We start from the raw sequence: 15,187 nt of genomic DNA, 5'->3' as shown, positions 1-15,187 counted from the left end.
TTAGTATCACCTATAGTTATTGCAGGGCAACTGGAGTAGAATTCGTAAACTTCTACTCCAACCCCTAATTATCACTTATTTTTAGTAAAGCAGATCGCATTTCCCATAATTGTAATGGGAAATGTGATCCGACCAGAGTTACTAAAAATAAAATGTGAAAAAAATACCGGGGAAAGCCCTGTGATAATAACACCACCTTGAGGTGACGTTATCCAGGGTCTCCCCCGGTTACCGGACTCCTGCTCCGCTCTAATGGGGAGAGCAGAGCCGGAAGTCTGTCCCAGTAATCAGCTCTGTGGTCTAAACAGACCGCAAGCTGATTACTGTAAAAAAAAAAAAAAAATTGTCAAAATTTTTTTTTACTTACTTGACTCCAGGGACCGATGATCGGGCCTCCGGTGATGTCTCCCCTCCAGTCAGCTGGTCTCCCATACTGCACTGCGGCCCGGTCATCAGGTGATCGGGTGCCAGTGCAGTATGGGATATCACCTGCCCGGACGCATGGAGGGCATCAACGGAGGCCCAGATCATGCAGGTAAGTGCTAGTAAGGGAGGGGGTTGTGGGGATCTGCGATTGCGGGGGGCAGGGCTTAGCAGCGGGGGGCGGGGCTTAGTGCCGAAGGGGTAGCGCCGGGGGCGGGGCTTAGCGCCGAAGGGGGGGTAGCAGCGGCGGCCGGTCGGCGCATGCCCAGTCACTTTGTCACGGTATTTTTTGTGAAAATACCATGGCTAGTGTGCGGAGGGGATTCGCAGGAACAGAGCTTTCTCGCAAGCTCTGGACCTGATTCAGAGTCGCTTGTAAGCGGCCGCTCGTTCGTTCCGAGCGAAGTTCGCACAACTGCGCATGCGTATGGGTCGTAATGCGCATGTGCCAACCAGTTATTGCGGACAGAAATCGAGCGCTCGCAAAATAGCGAGTGCCTGCTAATTTGAGTGACAGGATGAGGCGTTTGTGGGTGGTAACAGGGGAAAGTGGTGATCCGAACGCAGGCGTGCCAAACGGTCAAAACGGGCATTTTAAGGGTGTGCATAATTAACAAAGCAGCGTCATCGACCACGTCACTTGGTTGTTTCTTAGCCTGAACTGTTCGCATGATTGCGGTAGGAAAATCCAACCGCAGTTCAGACGCCTTTCGATGTACTCAATTAATCTAATAAATAGCGGAGATGACGAAGGATGAAAGCGGCCAGGAGGCGTCTTTACAAAATAGCGAGCGCATGTTTCGTTCGCTTGCTCAGACATAGAGGCGTCAACAGACCGCAAAGAGCGAGCGCTCAATTTAAATATCCGGCCCCTTTTTCTGAACGAGCGAGCGCAAATAGCGTCCGGCTCTGAATCAGGCCCTCTGTCCCTGCAAGGGATTTGTAGTAAATCCCTGTGATATTGCCTGAATTCGCAATGAGAATTCAATCGATAATATCACACTACAATCTGCATTCAATATGTGGATTGTAGTAAATAGAGCCTCAAATGTGTATCCACAGTGATCTCTATTTTATATGCTACTGTATTATAGATATGCTTAGGACTTTATGCTAGTATGGTAATAGGTTGTAGCTATTAACCTACTGCTACCAATTTGGTAAGGGTGGAGCATGAGTTAGTGCAATCACCATTAAGGGTATTACCAATAAGGAAGAGTAAAGGTAGTGAACAATACTGAATTGGGATGTTACTTAAACACTGAGGGCCTGATTCGGAGCCGCTTGTAAGCGGCCGCTCGTTCGCTCTGAGCGATGTTCGCACAACTGCGCATGCGTATGGGTCGTAATGCGCATGCGCAAACCAGTCATTGCGGTCGGAAATCGTGTGCTCGCAAAACAGCGAGGGGCTGCTAATTTGATTGACAGAATGTACCGTTTGTGGGTGGTAACAGGGAAAGGTGCTTGAAAACGGGGGAGTGGAGATCCGAACGCAGGCGTGCCAAATGGTCATAAGGGCGTTTAATGGGTGTGCATAATTAGTAAAGGAGCGTCATCGACCACGTCACTTGATTGTCTTTTAGCCTGAACTGCTCGCAGTGATAGCGGTAAGAAAAACCTACCACAAGCACTGCGAGCAGTTCAGATGCCTTTCGATGTACCTGATTAATTTAATAAATACCGGAGATGACATGTGTTGCGAACGGCAAAGGGGCGTCTTTACAAAATAGCGAGCAAATTTTTCTTTTGCTCGCTCAGACATAGAGGCGTCAACAAACCGCAAAGAGCGAGCGCTCAATTTAAATAACCGGCCCCCCTTTTTGGAACGACCGTCCGCAAATAGCGTCCGGCTCTGAATCAGGCCCTGAATTATATGTTCTAAACTTGATTTTGTTAGGGATTTTGATGCTGGTAATCTCCAAAGCAGTCCAGTATCAGTAGTAGGCCATAATTTTATACTAAGGGGCATATTCAATAGGCTGCGAGAATAGCAAAAAACCTGTGCCTGCAAGGTTTTTCCTGCAGGTGCGGGCTTTTTGCTATTCTATTAGGTGCATGTTTTTTTATTAAACACTCGTCAGGAGGTTTTTCTCCACGCACCTCCCGAGCAAGCGTGATTTTTCCTAAAATCGTTGATTTTAGGTTAAATCACCGACACTTGCTCTGACACCCCCGCAGCGCCCCCCTGAGGACTAATTAAGCAATTGGAAGTATCCAATTAGCTTAATTAATCCTTTATTACTTACCTCCAGCAGCGCTGTCTTTTTCATCCTGCGTCGGGAGATGGCTCTTCTGCAGCAGTATGTTAGTGTGAGTGGTGTATGCATGAGTATGTCCCGATGTCAGTGTGCCCCCGCAGTTCTAGTGTGGCCCCCCCGCAATGGGCGCTGGGAGAACTACATCTCCCAGCAGCCCTAACTCCTCCCACCAGCCCCTGGGACTCCCAGCAGCCCCCCTCTCCAGTAAGAAGAGGGAGGGCCGGCCGCCGGGAGCCACGGAGACTACTGGAGACCCCCGGTAAGGTAAGTGGGTTTTTTTTTTATCAGTAAAAAATACGCGCCGTGGGGTTTTCATAGCTGAAAACCCTGCGACCAGTATTTTTGGAATTGAACACTGCGGGGACCTGGAGTGCGCATACCCACGGTATTTCTAAATTGGGCGCAAGGTTTTTACCTCGCTGACCCTCGCACCCAATTGGATATGCCTCTAAGTGTTGGATAAATATATTTTAGAGTGTAATGTATTATTGATAGTTATATGCATGGGAAGATCCAGAACTGTCAAAGAGTTCCAACTAAATAAAGTGAGCATTATTTTATTTACTGTCAAGTGTTGTGTTGGGATTGGGGACCACCTTCCTCTCTGCTGTGACGTGGGAAGGAAAAAGCAGCAAGAACCACTGGAATGGTCTGAAATCCAATACTAAAGATCTTCAATCACCTTAGGCATGTCACATATCTATCGCCAGATACAGTTTTGCAGTATATTATTGCAAAAGTCTTTCTGTTTTTAATACATATATGAAATTAATACTGCCACGCAGCTGGTACCATCAATATAGGTAAAACAGAGCGCGGTCATATTTTTTTCTGATATATATGTGGCCCTGGAAAAATCAGGTGGTTCTGTTATTAACTGAAATTTCCTGAGTGCCACCATACCTTCTCTGCTTGTTGACAGGCCACACCTCTTTGTGAGCCCCTATTATTGCATACTGATGGTTGCAATGTAAAACCATTTTGGGGCAGTAGAACAGCACATCTCTCTAATCCCGTGGTCAGTGGCCTATCTCCCAAAGGCAAATGAAGCATTGCCAGGTACAGTAGTTGGCTGAGTCCCCGGGCTGGTCCAGTATTAAGGTCTACTAGTTCTTTTAATTGCTATATTTACTTTAAGAGACTGTTCTGACTCATGCTAGTGCAAATACACCATGTCCGTGTCACTATCGCAGGGCAGGGGTGTCAGCGGGACCTCTTCACAATTGTCCACATGTCTACACAGGGGCACACTGCCCGCTAACCCCTGCTCCTCATACCTATCCTGGATGAGAGGTACCACTATGTATTATGGAAATGACTCACACATTATGGCAAATGCAGGCAGATATTACATAAAAGACACTGGAAGGGGTTGGTTAGGAATGGGCTTTGAGGAAGACCCTTCCTCCTGGCACTGCTGATAAACTTCTGCCACTGCCTGTGGTGTGTATAGCACCAGAGTATGGAGTAGGAGGGTAGACGAATACAGGGACACAAAAAAAGAGAGATGGTGGTTAACAGGAATCAAAGACAGCCCCAATAGGTCACAAGCCCAGCGAGAAAGCCCTGGTAGAGAATATGAACGATCAGCCCCTGCTGAAATCCTAAGGGGGTCTCATAACATGGTAAGCGCTACACTTTATTTTCTTTATATAAACATGCTATGATACACAATAATAGCCTGTCTATACTAGTGTATACTTAGCCATGAAAGGAACACTGTAATGCAGACATCAAACACACAAAGGTTTTTTAAATCACAATATCCATACCTAACACATTTGAAAGTAAACACCCACTTCAAAGTCTTTGGATTAATCTCCATTGCAATGGTATAGAAACGCCAAAAACAACACCAGAACTCAGTGAGTAGAATCATAAAGCCGCACTTACTCGTACCACGAGGGGACTCGGAGCTAATAGCATTGTTCCCTATGTGTTTCATATTGGAGCTAGAGGGACTTTACTAATTACATTTGTCACTTGTGTGTGTTCAATGTTTTTATCCAGTTGGTCAAAGTACCTCATTTAGGTAATAACATTTTGTTTCTGGATTTAAATGTAAAAGTAAAGGCACACACTTAGCAAAGACCACCCTCAATTAGCCCAATTCCTTCCATTAATTTGGTTTTGCACCTCCACAGGTACCCCCATCCTAGCCTGCAAATTCATTTTATAATCTTTTATTTATATGGTTCCGCAGTGTTTTACAAACTGCCAAATGCTCGCATTTCCCTGTATAACTAGGCTCAGAGTAGGCGCATGACATCACACACGAGCATTTCCCTGTATAACTAGGCTCAGAGTAGGCGCATGACATCACACACGAGCATTTCCCTGTATAACTAGGCTCAGAGTAGGCGCATGACATCACACACGAGCATTTCCCTGTATAACTAGGCTCAGAGTAGGCGCATGACATCACACACGAGCATTTCCCTGTATAACTAGGCTCAGAGTAGGCGCATGACATCACACACGAGCATTTCCCTGTATAACTAGGCTCAGAGTAGGCGCATGACATCACACACGAGCATTTCCCTGTATAACTAGGCTCAGAGTAGGCGCATGACATCACACACGAGCATTTCCCTGTATAACTAGGCTCAGAGTAGGCGCATGACATCACACACGAGCATTTCCCTGTATAACTAGGCTCAGAGTAGGCGCATGACATCACACACGAGCATTTCCCTGTATAACTAGGCTCAGAGTAGGCGCATGACATCACACACGAGCATTTCCCTGTATAACTAGGCTCAGAGTAGGCGCATGACATCACACATGAGCATTTCCCCTGTGGTTTTGCACATTTGCAGCTCCTAAATGATCGTTACTGTATTTCAGTTTATCATGCAGGCAGTGAGAGCAGCACTGACCTTCTTGAGCTTTGTCTTGGTCATTGACAGTTCTCTTGTAAAGCCTGTTGTTCCCTGAGTGTACCAATCCAACTGGGAGCAGGAGAGCAGCACTTCCCCAATAAATCCCTCCCTCAGAGTACTCTTTTCCCGAGCATATACTGCTAGCCTCAGGGTCCGTTCCCTTAGCTCCTCTGGGCTAATGCCACAGAAAGTAAACTTTTGTGCTCCATCGGGACCTTCCATTTGCCCAGGATATGGCTCCACAAATCCAGGTAGGAGGTAGACCCTGACAAAGGACTCCCTCTTCTGATACAATCTTTTAGGCAGGTTGGAGAAGCCGGTAACAATAATAGTGAGAGCTTCATCGCCTAATGAGTAACAAAGGGTGAAGTGCACAAGTGACTGAGATGTCTGTTTGATCCCTGATAGTCCATCTGGTTCAGTGCGAGAGAGTGGCACCCTCACCAACTTGGCACGATCCCCCTCTAGTGAACCGTCTCCAAAAACAGTGCTTCTGCGCTTTAAACCACGCTTCGTCTTTGATGACAGTTGGTAGAGGCTAGGTAGAGAGGCTCTAACATGGAGACTCTTCTCAGATAGCACCTTTTGAACTGGTGATACATCCTCTCCCCCAAGGTTAGGTATAATATCCCCATCCAAGGTCTGATATTGTTGATGAATAGCAACAGGAATAGACCGTGCAATGCTATCAGACAGCTCTAGACTTGTGTTACATTGCTGTGCCAAGACTTTGTCTCCACCATCAGTACTGGTTGCAGATTGTTGCTTGCGTCTCTTGTGCCAACAGATGGCGCAGCCCAATAGAAGACAGAAACATAGAAGTGCCAGACCAGCTCCCAGCAGCACCTGCAAATGGACTGAGCAAAAGAAGGGATTTTACATAAATGCAATTGGCATACAGGAAGCAGAGCTGTAATTTTCTTATTTCCCATCCTCACGCCCCCCCCCAGGTCAGCATGCCGGGGGGCGTGGCGTGGCACAAGGAGGGGGGGCATTCACAGACAGATCGGATGGGCCCTGCAGCACAACAGATAGCAGATATATCTGAAAGATATATCGGTCATCTGCTGTAGTGTACAGGCGACCCGCCAATCTCCCACACACATGCTGCAGGGACCCGCCTATAAGTGATTGTTCAATTTGGCAGGCCCCCCTAAAACGGAGACTTGAAGTCAGCCAGCCACAGAATCTGTGTAATCTGTACACGTTAACGGACTTTCTGTCTGTCCCCTAACACACGGTGAGCGTGGCATGGCAATACGTGGGCAGTGCGGGTGGCGTGGTGGCTCAATCGTGTCATCATGGTCCCATCCCTCGCTGTACAGAGACAATATTACAGAGTAGGCAAGTATGAATTCATATATGTCTTGTTTAAAGGGATGAGGTGGCAACCCTAACCGGTATTTTGCCTTGGGCTCCAAGGGGTCTTAATCCAGCCCTGGTAAGAGGCACAGGTACTACTATCGTTTGTCAGAAAGAAGATCATACCTAATGCTGTAGTTGTCCTTTGCTTTAACAACTGAGCTCTCTAACCTTTAGCTGACACTGGTCCACTCCTTACTATACCACATGTGAATAGTTGCTAGACCATTCCCATTAGTGTCTATATTGTGCAATGCTCTGCATACTGTTTATTTGTGTCCAAAAACATGTGTGCTGGCAATGTGACGTCTGCTCTGTGAGATTTATTAAATAATAGCAACAGGTCAGAGTCTGGTCATGGAAAGAATAACACTTTAATCTCCTGAGGCTTGCTGATAAGAAAACAGAATCTAAAAGGCAAATAGAGCATGGAAAAGAATTAGCAGTGAAAGTGCAAGGGTGCACCTAATGATAAACAAGATTATGGGATATATATGTGTGTACCTGTGTATAAATGTATTTCTTGTGCACAGTACTCCACAGAAAATAACCCTACATTAGAAGGCAGTATTATCTGACATGATCAGGGGCTGGCTGGCAACTTTTAGCCTGGGGGGCAAATGCATGCAGGCGGCCCTGGCAGACGAGTAGCGTGTAGCCAGGGTGTCCGAAGAATATGCGTGCTACGGCGCCCCCCCCCCCTCAAGTGTTCCAGGGAGAAGGCGGGTCCATATGGGATTAATGTAAGGTAAAAATAAAGATATGGGCAGCCCCCTGTCATAGTGCCCATATGCAGTGCCCCCGTGTGCCACAGGAGAGAACACCCTTATGCAGGCCTCCAGTAGTGCCCCCAGTAGTAGTCCCCCCCCTTGTAGTGCCCCCAGTAGTAGTAGTCCCCCCCCCCTTTGTAGTGCCCCCAGTAGTAGTAGTCCCCCCCCTTTGCAGTGCCCCCAGTAGTAGTAGTCCCCCCCTTTGTAGTGCCCCCATTAGTAGTAGTCCCCCCCCCTGTAGTGCCCCCAGTAGTAGTCCCCCCCTTGTAGTGTCCCCAGTAGTTGTAGTCCCCCCACCCCCCTTGTAATGTCCCCAGTAGTAGTAGTCCCCCCCTTTGTAGTGCCCCCAGTAGTGCCAGACCCCCCCCCCCAGTAGATAGACACACATAATATAAAAGATAAAATAAAAAAACACTTACCTGAATCCCCGCTCCCGCCGCCGCCATCTGCTCCTCCATCTGTCCTCCCGGGCCGGGCCGCTCTGCATTATGGGAGAGACGTCATATGACATCATGACGTCTCTCCCATTACCCACTGCGGGAGCCGTAAGATGGAGCGGCTCCCGCAGTGGGCGCAGCAGCAGCAGCTAATGAGAGTCTGACAGACTCTCATTGGCTGCTGCTTACAACAAACACACAGCTGCCGAAGCCGGCGGCTGTGTGTTTGTCAGTATAGCGCTGACTGAACTCCGTCCGGTCAGCGCTACACAAGCGGTGCAGTCTGTGTCACAGTGACACCGACTGCACCGGCCCGCATGATGCTGCGGCCCGGGGGGCACATGGCACCCTGCCCCCCGGCCCAGCCCGCCACTGGACATGATACTCTAATTACAGTGTAATACAGATTAATAGGAACAAGGAATTATTCTGGGGGAGATTTATCAAGTGGTGGAGGAAGATAAGGTGGGGAAGTAGCACATAGCAACCAATTAGCTTCAAACTGTCATTTTTTAGTAGGAGTGGGCAATAAGCGGCCCCCCAGATGTTGTAAAACTACACATCCCAGCATGCCCTGCCACAGTTTTGCTATATGGCCATGCTAATAATGTTGCAATGCATGCTGGGATTTGTAGTTCAACAACAGCCGGAGGGCCGCTTATTGCCCACCCGTTTTAGAGGCTGTGCTAGATAAACGACAGCTAGAAGCTGATTGGTTGCTTTGAGCAACTTCTCCACTTTATCTCAGCAGTGGTATCAGGGCTGGATTGTCACAGGAGAAGTGGTGCCACAGGTAGGATATGTTGAGCTGTACAGATGCTGCAGGCTGGATGCCTGGTACTCGAACTGCCAGCAATGATTACGGTCATATCTCATAGTGCTGTACAATCGTAGGGAAATCCAGTTTTTAAGTAGAGATACTGTCTAAATAATGTGTACCAACTTTATAAAGAGTTATACAAATGTTATAGATGATAATACAAATGTTTTTGGTGCTAGCATGGGTCAAAACTACTTAATCCTGTAAAACTGTGTTTGTAAATTTGGGGAGTTGGAGAAAAGCCATGTAATCCTCATCCACATGGCTGATTTGTTCTGCGTGTCTGCCTTGGTCATACAGCTTCCTTGTGGGTGGTCTATACAGTAGTGCCTTAATGAAGCATGATGGAGTAGAAGTGGGCAGTGTAAATCTTTCCCCTCCTGACTTATTGTCTCATGTCTGTACAACTTGTCTTACATTTCCTCCTTATCTCATGACTGCTGCCTCCTTAGGTTGTGTCTGCTCTCATCACACACTGTCCTACTTCATTGTCTTATGTCTGCCACCCTCTTAGGTTGTGTCTGCTTTCATCACACCCCCCTACCCTTACTCCCTTGTTTCATGTCCTCCTCCTCCTTAGGTCGTGTCTGCTCTCATCGTTTGATCCCTCCTCTACTCCCTTGTCTCATGTTTGCCTCCTTAGGTTGTGTCTGTTCTCATTGTAAACCCCCATCTCCCTTGTTCATGTCTGCCTCCTAATTAGGTTGTGTCTGCTGTCATGTTCCCCTCCTGTTTAGGTTGTGTCTGCTGTCATCGGAATCGGTATGAATTACCGATCAGCGGCTGCCCGACATGGGTGAAAATCCCGATCGTCCCCAGGTAAGTATTTACTAACCTAACCTCCCCCCCTAACCCTCCTTAGGGATGCCTAACCCTAACCTTCCCCCCAAGTGCCTAACCCTAATCCCCCCTCTAAGTGTCTAAACCTAACCCCCCCTTCCCCGCCACCTAAACCTAAGTCCCCCGGGGGGGTGCCTAACCCTAAGTCGCCCTTCGATCGGGATGCCGGGCGCCAGTCTCCCGGCGTCTGTAAAATGACAGGCGTCTAGATTTAGATGCCTGTCATTTAACCCTTGCCGGGATAAAGCAGTCGGGATTACATCCGCCAGCTTCCCGACTGCATACCCTGTCATCACACCCCCTACCGCTACTCCCTTGCCTCATGTCCTCTTCCTCCTTAGGTTGTGTCTGCTCCCATTGCATCCCCCTCCCGTACTTCCTTGTCTCATGTTCTCTTCCTTAGGTTGTGTCTGGTCCCATTGCACCCCCCTACCCTACTCCCTTGTCTCATGTCCTCCTCCTTAGGTTTTTGCTGCTCACATCGCATCACCCCCCAAATCCATTGTCTCATGTCCTCCTCCACCTTAGATTGTTGCTGCTCACATCACATCAGCCCACCAGCTCCCTTGTCTCATATCTGTCTCCTCCTTAGGATATTTCTGCTGTCATCACACAACCTATTCCCTTATCTATGTCCTCCTCCTTTTTAGGTTGTTTCTGCTCTCATTGTATAACCCCTTCATTACTTCCTTGTATCATGTCTGTCACCTTCTTAGATTGTCTGCTCTCACTGCACACCCCTCTCCTACTCCCTTGTCTCATGTCCTCCTCCTTAGGTTGTTGCTGCTCACATTGCATCACCTCCCCCCATAGTCCCCCTTGTCCTCCTTCTCCTTAGGTTATTGCTGTTCACATCGTGTCACCCACCCTACTCCCTTGTCTCATGTCTGTCGCCTCCTTAGGATATTTCTGCTGGATGTCATCACACAACCTACTCCCTTATCTATGTCCTGCTCCTCCTTAGGTTGTTTCTGATCTCATTGTATAATCCCCTCTTGTCTCATGTCTGCCACCTTCTTAGGTTGTGTCTGCTCTAATTGTATTAACCCCGTCTCATATCTGCCTCCTCCTTAGCTTGTTTCTGCTCTCAATACATCTGCCTCTCCTACTACCTTGTCTCATGTCTGCCTCCTCCTTAGGTTGTGTCTGCTCTCATTTCTATTCTCAGTCCTCTTAACACTATGACAGGTCTTGCATCTGTCTTTACTCAGGGTGAAGAAGTCTTCTTCAGGGTCAGCTTGATTTACATTGCTCATAGAGTGGATTTAGCAATTTGACTATATTAACACCTACAGCACAGGCTACAGTGCACAGTATTGTAAGGACAGTTACTTTTGACCCCATGAAAAAGTTTTTGGTAAACTTTGAGCCATGCCTATAACCCAAACTGTTATGCGTTGTAGCTTTTTCCTGGGTTGCACCAGCTCAGTCTCATTGACAACAACTCAAATTCTTTTTGCTACATTACTGGTGACAGAAAGTGGTGAAGCAAACAGCAGAGACACTATATAATGCTGGAGGTGTTAATATATTCAAAAGGATCACACTACTGACCAGTGCTCAATATTTTACTAATATACCATCCTATTGCTCTTAAGAGCCTACAATATACGTGATGAGTGCCTGACGCACCTAATAAAGAGTATTAAAAGTCTGGTATTATAATTTCTTTCATTAGGATGAGTTTGAGGAACAACAGTAGACTGACTTAAAAATATGTTCTTATTTAGAAGAATGAATGTTTGTTTGTAGCCCTCTGAAGCGATCATACAGCACAACACATACACAGTACATTTATATGGAGAGTTGGGATTGACCAGTAATATGGAGTTACAGTACATAGATGACATTATGTTATTCCAGTCTTTCTGCTGTCTGCCATGCAATACACATATCCATCTCATTCTCTCTCCAGCCTGAGACAGCTGCCTCCCACATCCCTGATTATAATATGAATGGAATATGGACAGGAAATAATATGAGGTTGGATATCTTGGCTTGGGATAACAAAATAAAGTAAAAGGTGGAGAAGCAGCTGGACTCTACAGCATAATAATATGTAATACAGAAGAGAGAGAGACCACTTGGAAAAAAAATTATGTAAATTAAATATTTTTAATTTGCTAACTACTCGTTTATAAGGCCTGGCAAATTGCAGCAATAAGAGCAGCAGGGGAGAGAAAGAGATGGAAAAGTAAAGTGTAGAATGTGTAATGAAAAAAAGCAGAGGAAGATTGGATAGCAGTAAAGGAAGCAGAAATGTCTGGAGACAGTTGAAAAGTCCATGCAGGAAAGAAAGAGGGGGGCTGGGGGGTAATAAGCAGATCTGTACCTTCCTGATGTTTATTGAGGAGGACCTGAATCAGCAACCAAATGAAGAGAAAGACCACCACACCCTCAATCATGCCTTTGGAGCAGAAGAAGATAACCGAGTGACACACTGCCCAGGGGGATGTTTGTTCCTCTGCCAGCTCCGCCATCCTGCACTCACTGTCCATCATCCCTCACTGCTCTCAGACACAGCATCTGATGTGGTCCTGAGGGAAGCTCAACAATTTCTGCATGTCGTGTGTATCTGGATAGGTTAGAGCATCTCTAGCTCTAACCTGTGACCTTCATCTTCATCCTTAAAGCTGCAATGTTGATATTTCTAGGCAGCAGGAGACACCTTCATTTCCCAAAGACAAGTTTCTACCAAAGCAGGAGGTCACCTTGTCAACAACAGTCGATGCTACTGGCCACTGGGCCCTTTTTGACAAGGTCTGAGCTAAGTTCCTCCCTCTTTTTCGGGCTGCGCAATGCCGTCTGTTGTGCCAACTGCATTAGAGAACGGAGGACAGAAAAATCATGCACTCCCTTTGCTAGTCCCCTGGGTGCTCTCACCACCCTTCACAGGGGTAATATTTTGAATAGTGATCTTTAAACAGTAAAGAAGTGTAGTTATGCTTCAGGTTCTGAGCCTGAGAACATTCAGTAGGACAAAGCTACCAATATGAATCACAAAGCTTTTTTTCTCCTGTCTCCACACTGCAATGTCAAAGTGAATTGTTTTTTTTGGAAGCAGTCATGCAAAACCAAGCTGCTTTTAACCCATGTGCAACCAGACGGCACTACACAGCGAAACATTTCTGTCATCTACCTAAAGAGTGCATGGTGGGCAGGGAAGCCAAACAGCTTTAACATTTGCAGAGAACTTCTAAATTAGTAGTAATATTTTTAGCCTTCAGTAAGAAAACAGCTCCAGTCAGTGAAACTTTGACAATATCTTCACATTGCTAAACCTCACAGATGTACATTTTTGGACTTCCAAGTTGTGCAGTTCAAGAAAGCTGCATTATTTTGTAGTGGAAACGCCTAGAAATAACCTGCACTCGATCTGTCAAGTTAAAGCTGAGCAATTACAAAAATAAAATTTATTGACAGAATCAATGCAAGAGATAGGTGTGGCACTATAAGTGTGGCAGGTAAGGGGTGTAGGGAGAGGGACTTTAGGCCCACGTTCACTTGAATAGGAAAGGCTACATAGCAGTCTGTGCACAGGGCATGCAGTGACAGTGGGGTGAGTGGTGGGGGATGGCGCTGCTGCCATCAGTCTGTATAGTGCTGCTGGTCATGTGGGTCACTCCCGCTACAGGGCTCCTATGCAGGGTCTTATTAAGAGGGGGCATGTGCAATCTCCGTCTGGGGCCCCCTCCTCTTTACCCGGCAGCCGGCAGTGCACTGAGCCCAGAAGTAGACTCTGGACACTAGTAATGTGCCAGAGTCTACTGCACATGTGCAGGTCACCAGGGTAATGGCACAGCAGGCAATTTTCCAGTGACTTCCCTACTGCGCATGCACAAAACGCCGGAAAAATGCCCGCCGCACCATTTTGCCAGTGATTTGAACACCCCCGACGCGGGACTAGTGAGAGGTAATTATTTGTACAGCGCAGATGTGGGACTCCGGAGAGGTAAGTATTGAAGGAATGGGTGCAGGGTGTGCGATGTGGGCATCGCATACACTGCAACTATTATAGATACGCCACTGCACCTATGCAAAGCAATACAACCAGAACACCTCAAATAAAAAAAATGTTGGCAGAAGCGATTTCATTGTGAGTGAAGCCCTGGGCAACAATTAGTGTATTAATATTTATTTATGCAGCGAGGTTCCACCCCCTCTCCTACAGGCCCCGCTCCCTTTCCAGCCGGTACTATAACCATCGCGATGGTTATAGAATGGAAATGTTGCGATGTGATAGTTGCCATCGCATCGCATGATTTAATGTCGGAAGCTCGGCAACTATTCGATGCCGGGCTTCCGATGTCCATCCCTATAGATTGGCCCGTGCTGAGAACTGACAAAGGACAGAGGGCCTGATTCAGAGCCGCTCGTAAACGGCCGCTCGTTCGCTCCGAGCAATGTTCGCACATCTGCGTATGGGACGTAATGCGCATGCGCCAACCAGTCGGTGCGATCGGAAATCGAGCGCTCGCCAAATAGCAAGTGCCTGCTAATTTGAGTGACAGGATGAGGCGTTTGTGGGTGGTAACAGGGGAAGGTGCTTGAAAACGGGGAGTGGAGATCCGAACGCAGGCGTGCCAAACGGTCAAAACGGGCGTTTTAAGGGTGTGCATAATTAACAAAGCAGTGTCATCGACCACGTCACTTAGTTGTCTCTTAGCCTGAACTGTTCGCATGATTGCGGTAGGATAAACCTACCACAAGCACTGCGAGCACTTCAGACGCCTTTCGATGTACTCGATTAAGCAAATAAATAGTGGAGATGACGGATGCGAGCGGCCAGGGGGCGTCTTTACAAAATAGTGAGCGCATGTTTCGTTCGCTCGCTCAGACATAGAGGCGTCAACAGACCGCAAAGAGCGAGTGCTCAATTTAAATAGCCGGCCCCTTTTTCTGAACGAGCGAGCGCAAATAGCGTCCGGCTCTGAATCAGGCCCAGAGCCTCTCGCAGAGTTTGACAATTGGAGCTGTCATCACTAGAGAGCCGGCTATTGCTGCAGAGCGACACAGTGAGTAACCACTACCACTACTGACACAAATTTACAGCATTTATAGCATACTTTCCTACACTCCCGGAAGTCGCGGGAGGCACCCGATTTTTCTGTAGCACGTCTAACCAAGTTGCTGGTGCAACTGGGAACGCTGGTCTCTGAAGTGATCAGAGACTAAAGACACCTCTGATCGCTTCAGAGGCCAGCGCTTCCAGTGATGCATGCCATCACCCGCGATGAGAGGAGCCTGCGCCTGCTGCTGGATCTAGTTAGATCCAGTCAGCGGCAGCGTCTACGCGGGAGGAGAGCTGACGGCATGGACTGGAGCATTGCCCAGCGGCCAGCGTGAGAGGTAAGTAATGCACAGGGGAGGGGGGGCCACAGCTTAAGGGGCACTA

At 47.5% G+C, this 15,187-nt stretch overlaps 1 protein-coding gene across 1 annotated transcript in view; it reads right to left on the bottom strand.

Moving 5' to 3' along the window:
• LOC148540421 (synaptotagmin-4-like) overlaps positions 1 to 12,525 on the bottom strand; it is a 38,579-nt gene extending 26,054 nt beyond the window's left edge. Inside the window, exons 1-2 of the mRNA XM_088446117.1 lie at positions 12,125 to 12,525; positions 5,561 to 6,420 (exon numbers count right to left, since the gene is read on the bottom strand). Coding sequence (XP_088302243.1) covers positions 5,561 to 6,420; positions 12,125 to 12,293 — 1,029 coding nt within the window. The 5' untranslated portion in view covers positions 12,294 to 12,525. The remainder of the gene's footprint in view (positions 1 to 5,560; positions 6,421 to 12,124) is intronic.
• Between the last annotated feature and the right edge of the window lie 2,662 nt (positions 12,526 to 15,187).

Source organism: Taudactylus pleione, unplaced genomic scaffold (genome assembly GCF_031769625.1).
Source record: "Taudactylus pleione unplaced genomic scaffold, aTauple2 ptg000019l, whole genome shotgun sequence".
In the NCBI taxonomy this organism is placed as follows: Eukaryota; Metazoa; Chordata; class Amphibia; order Anura; family Myobatrachidae; genus Taudactylus; species Taudactylus pleione.
This window is presented reverse-complemented; position numbering and strand designations above follow the sequence as displayed.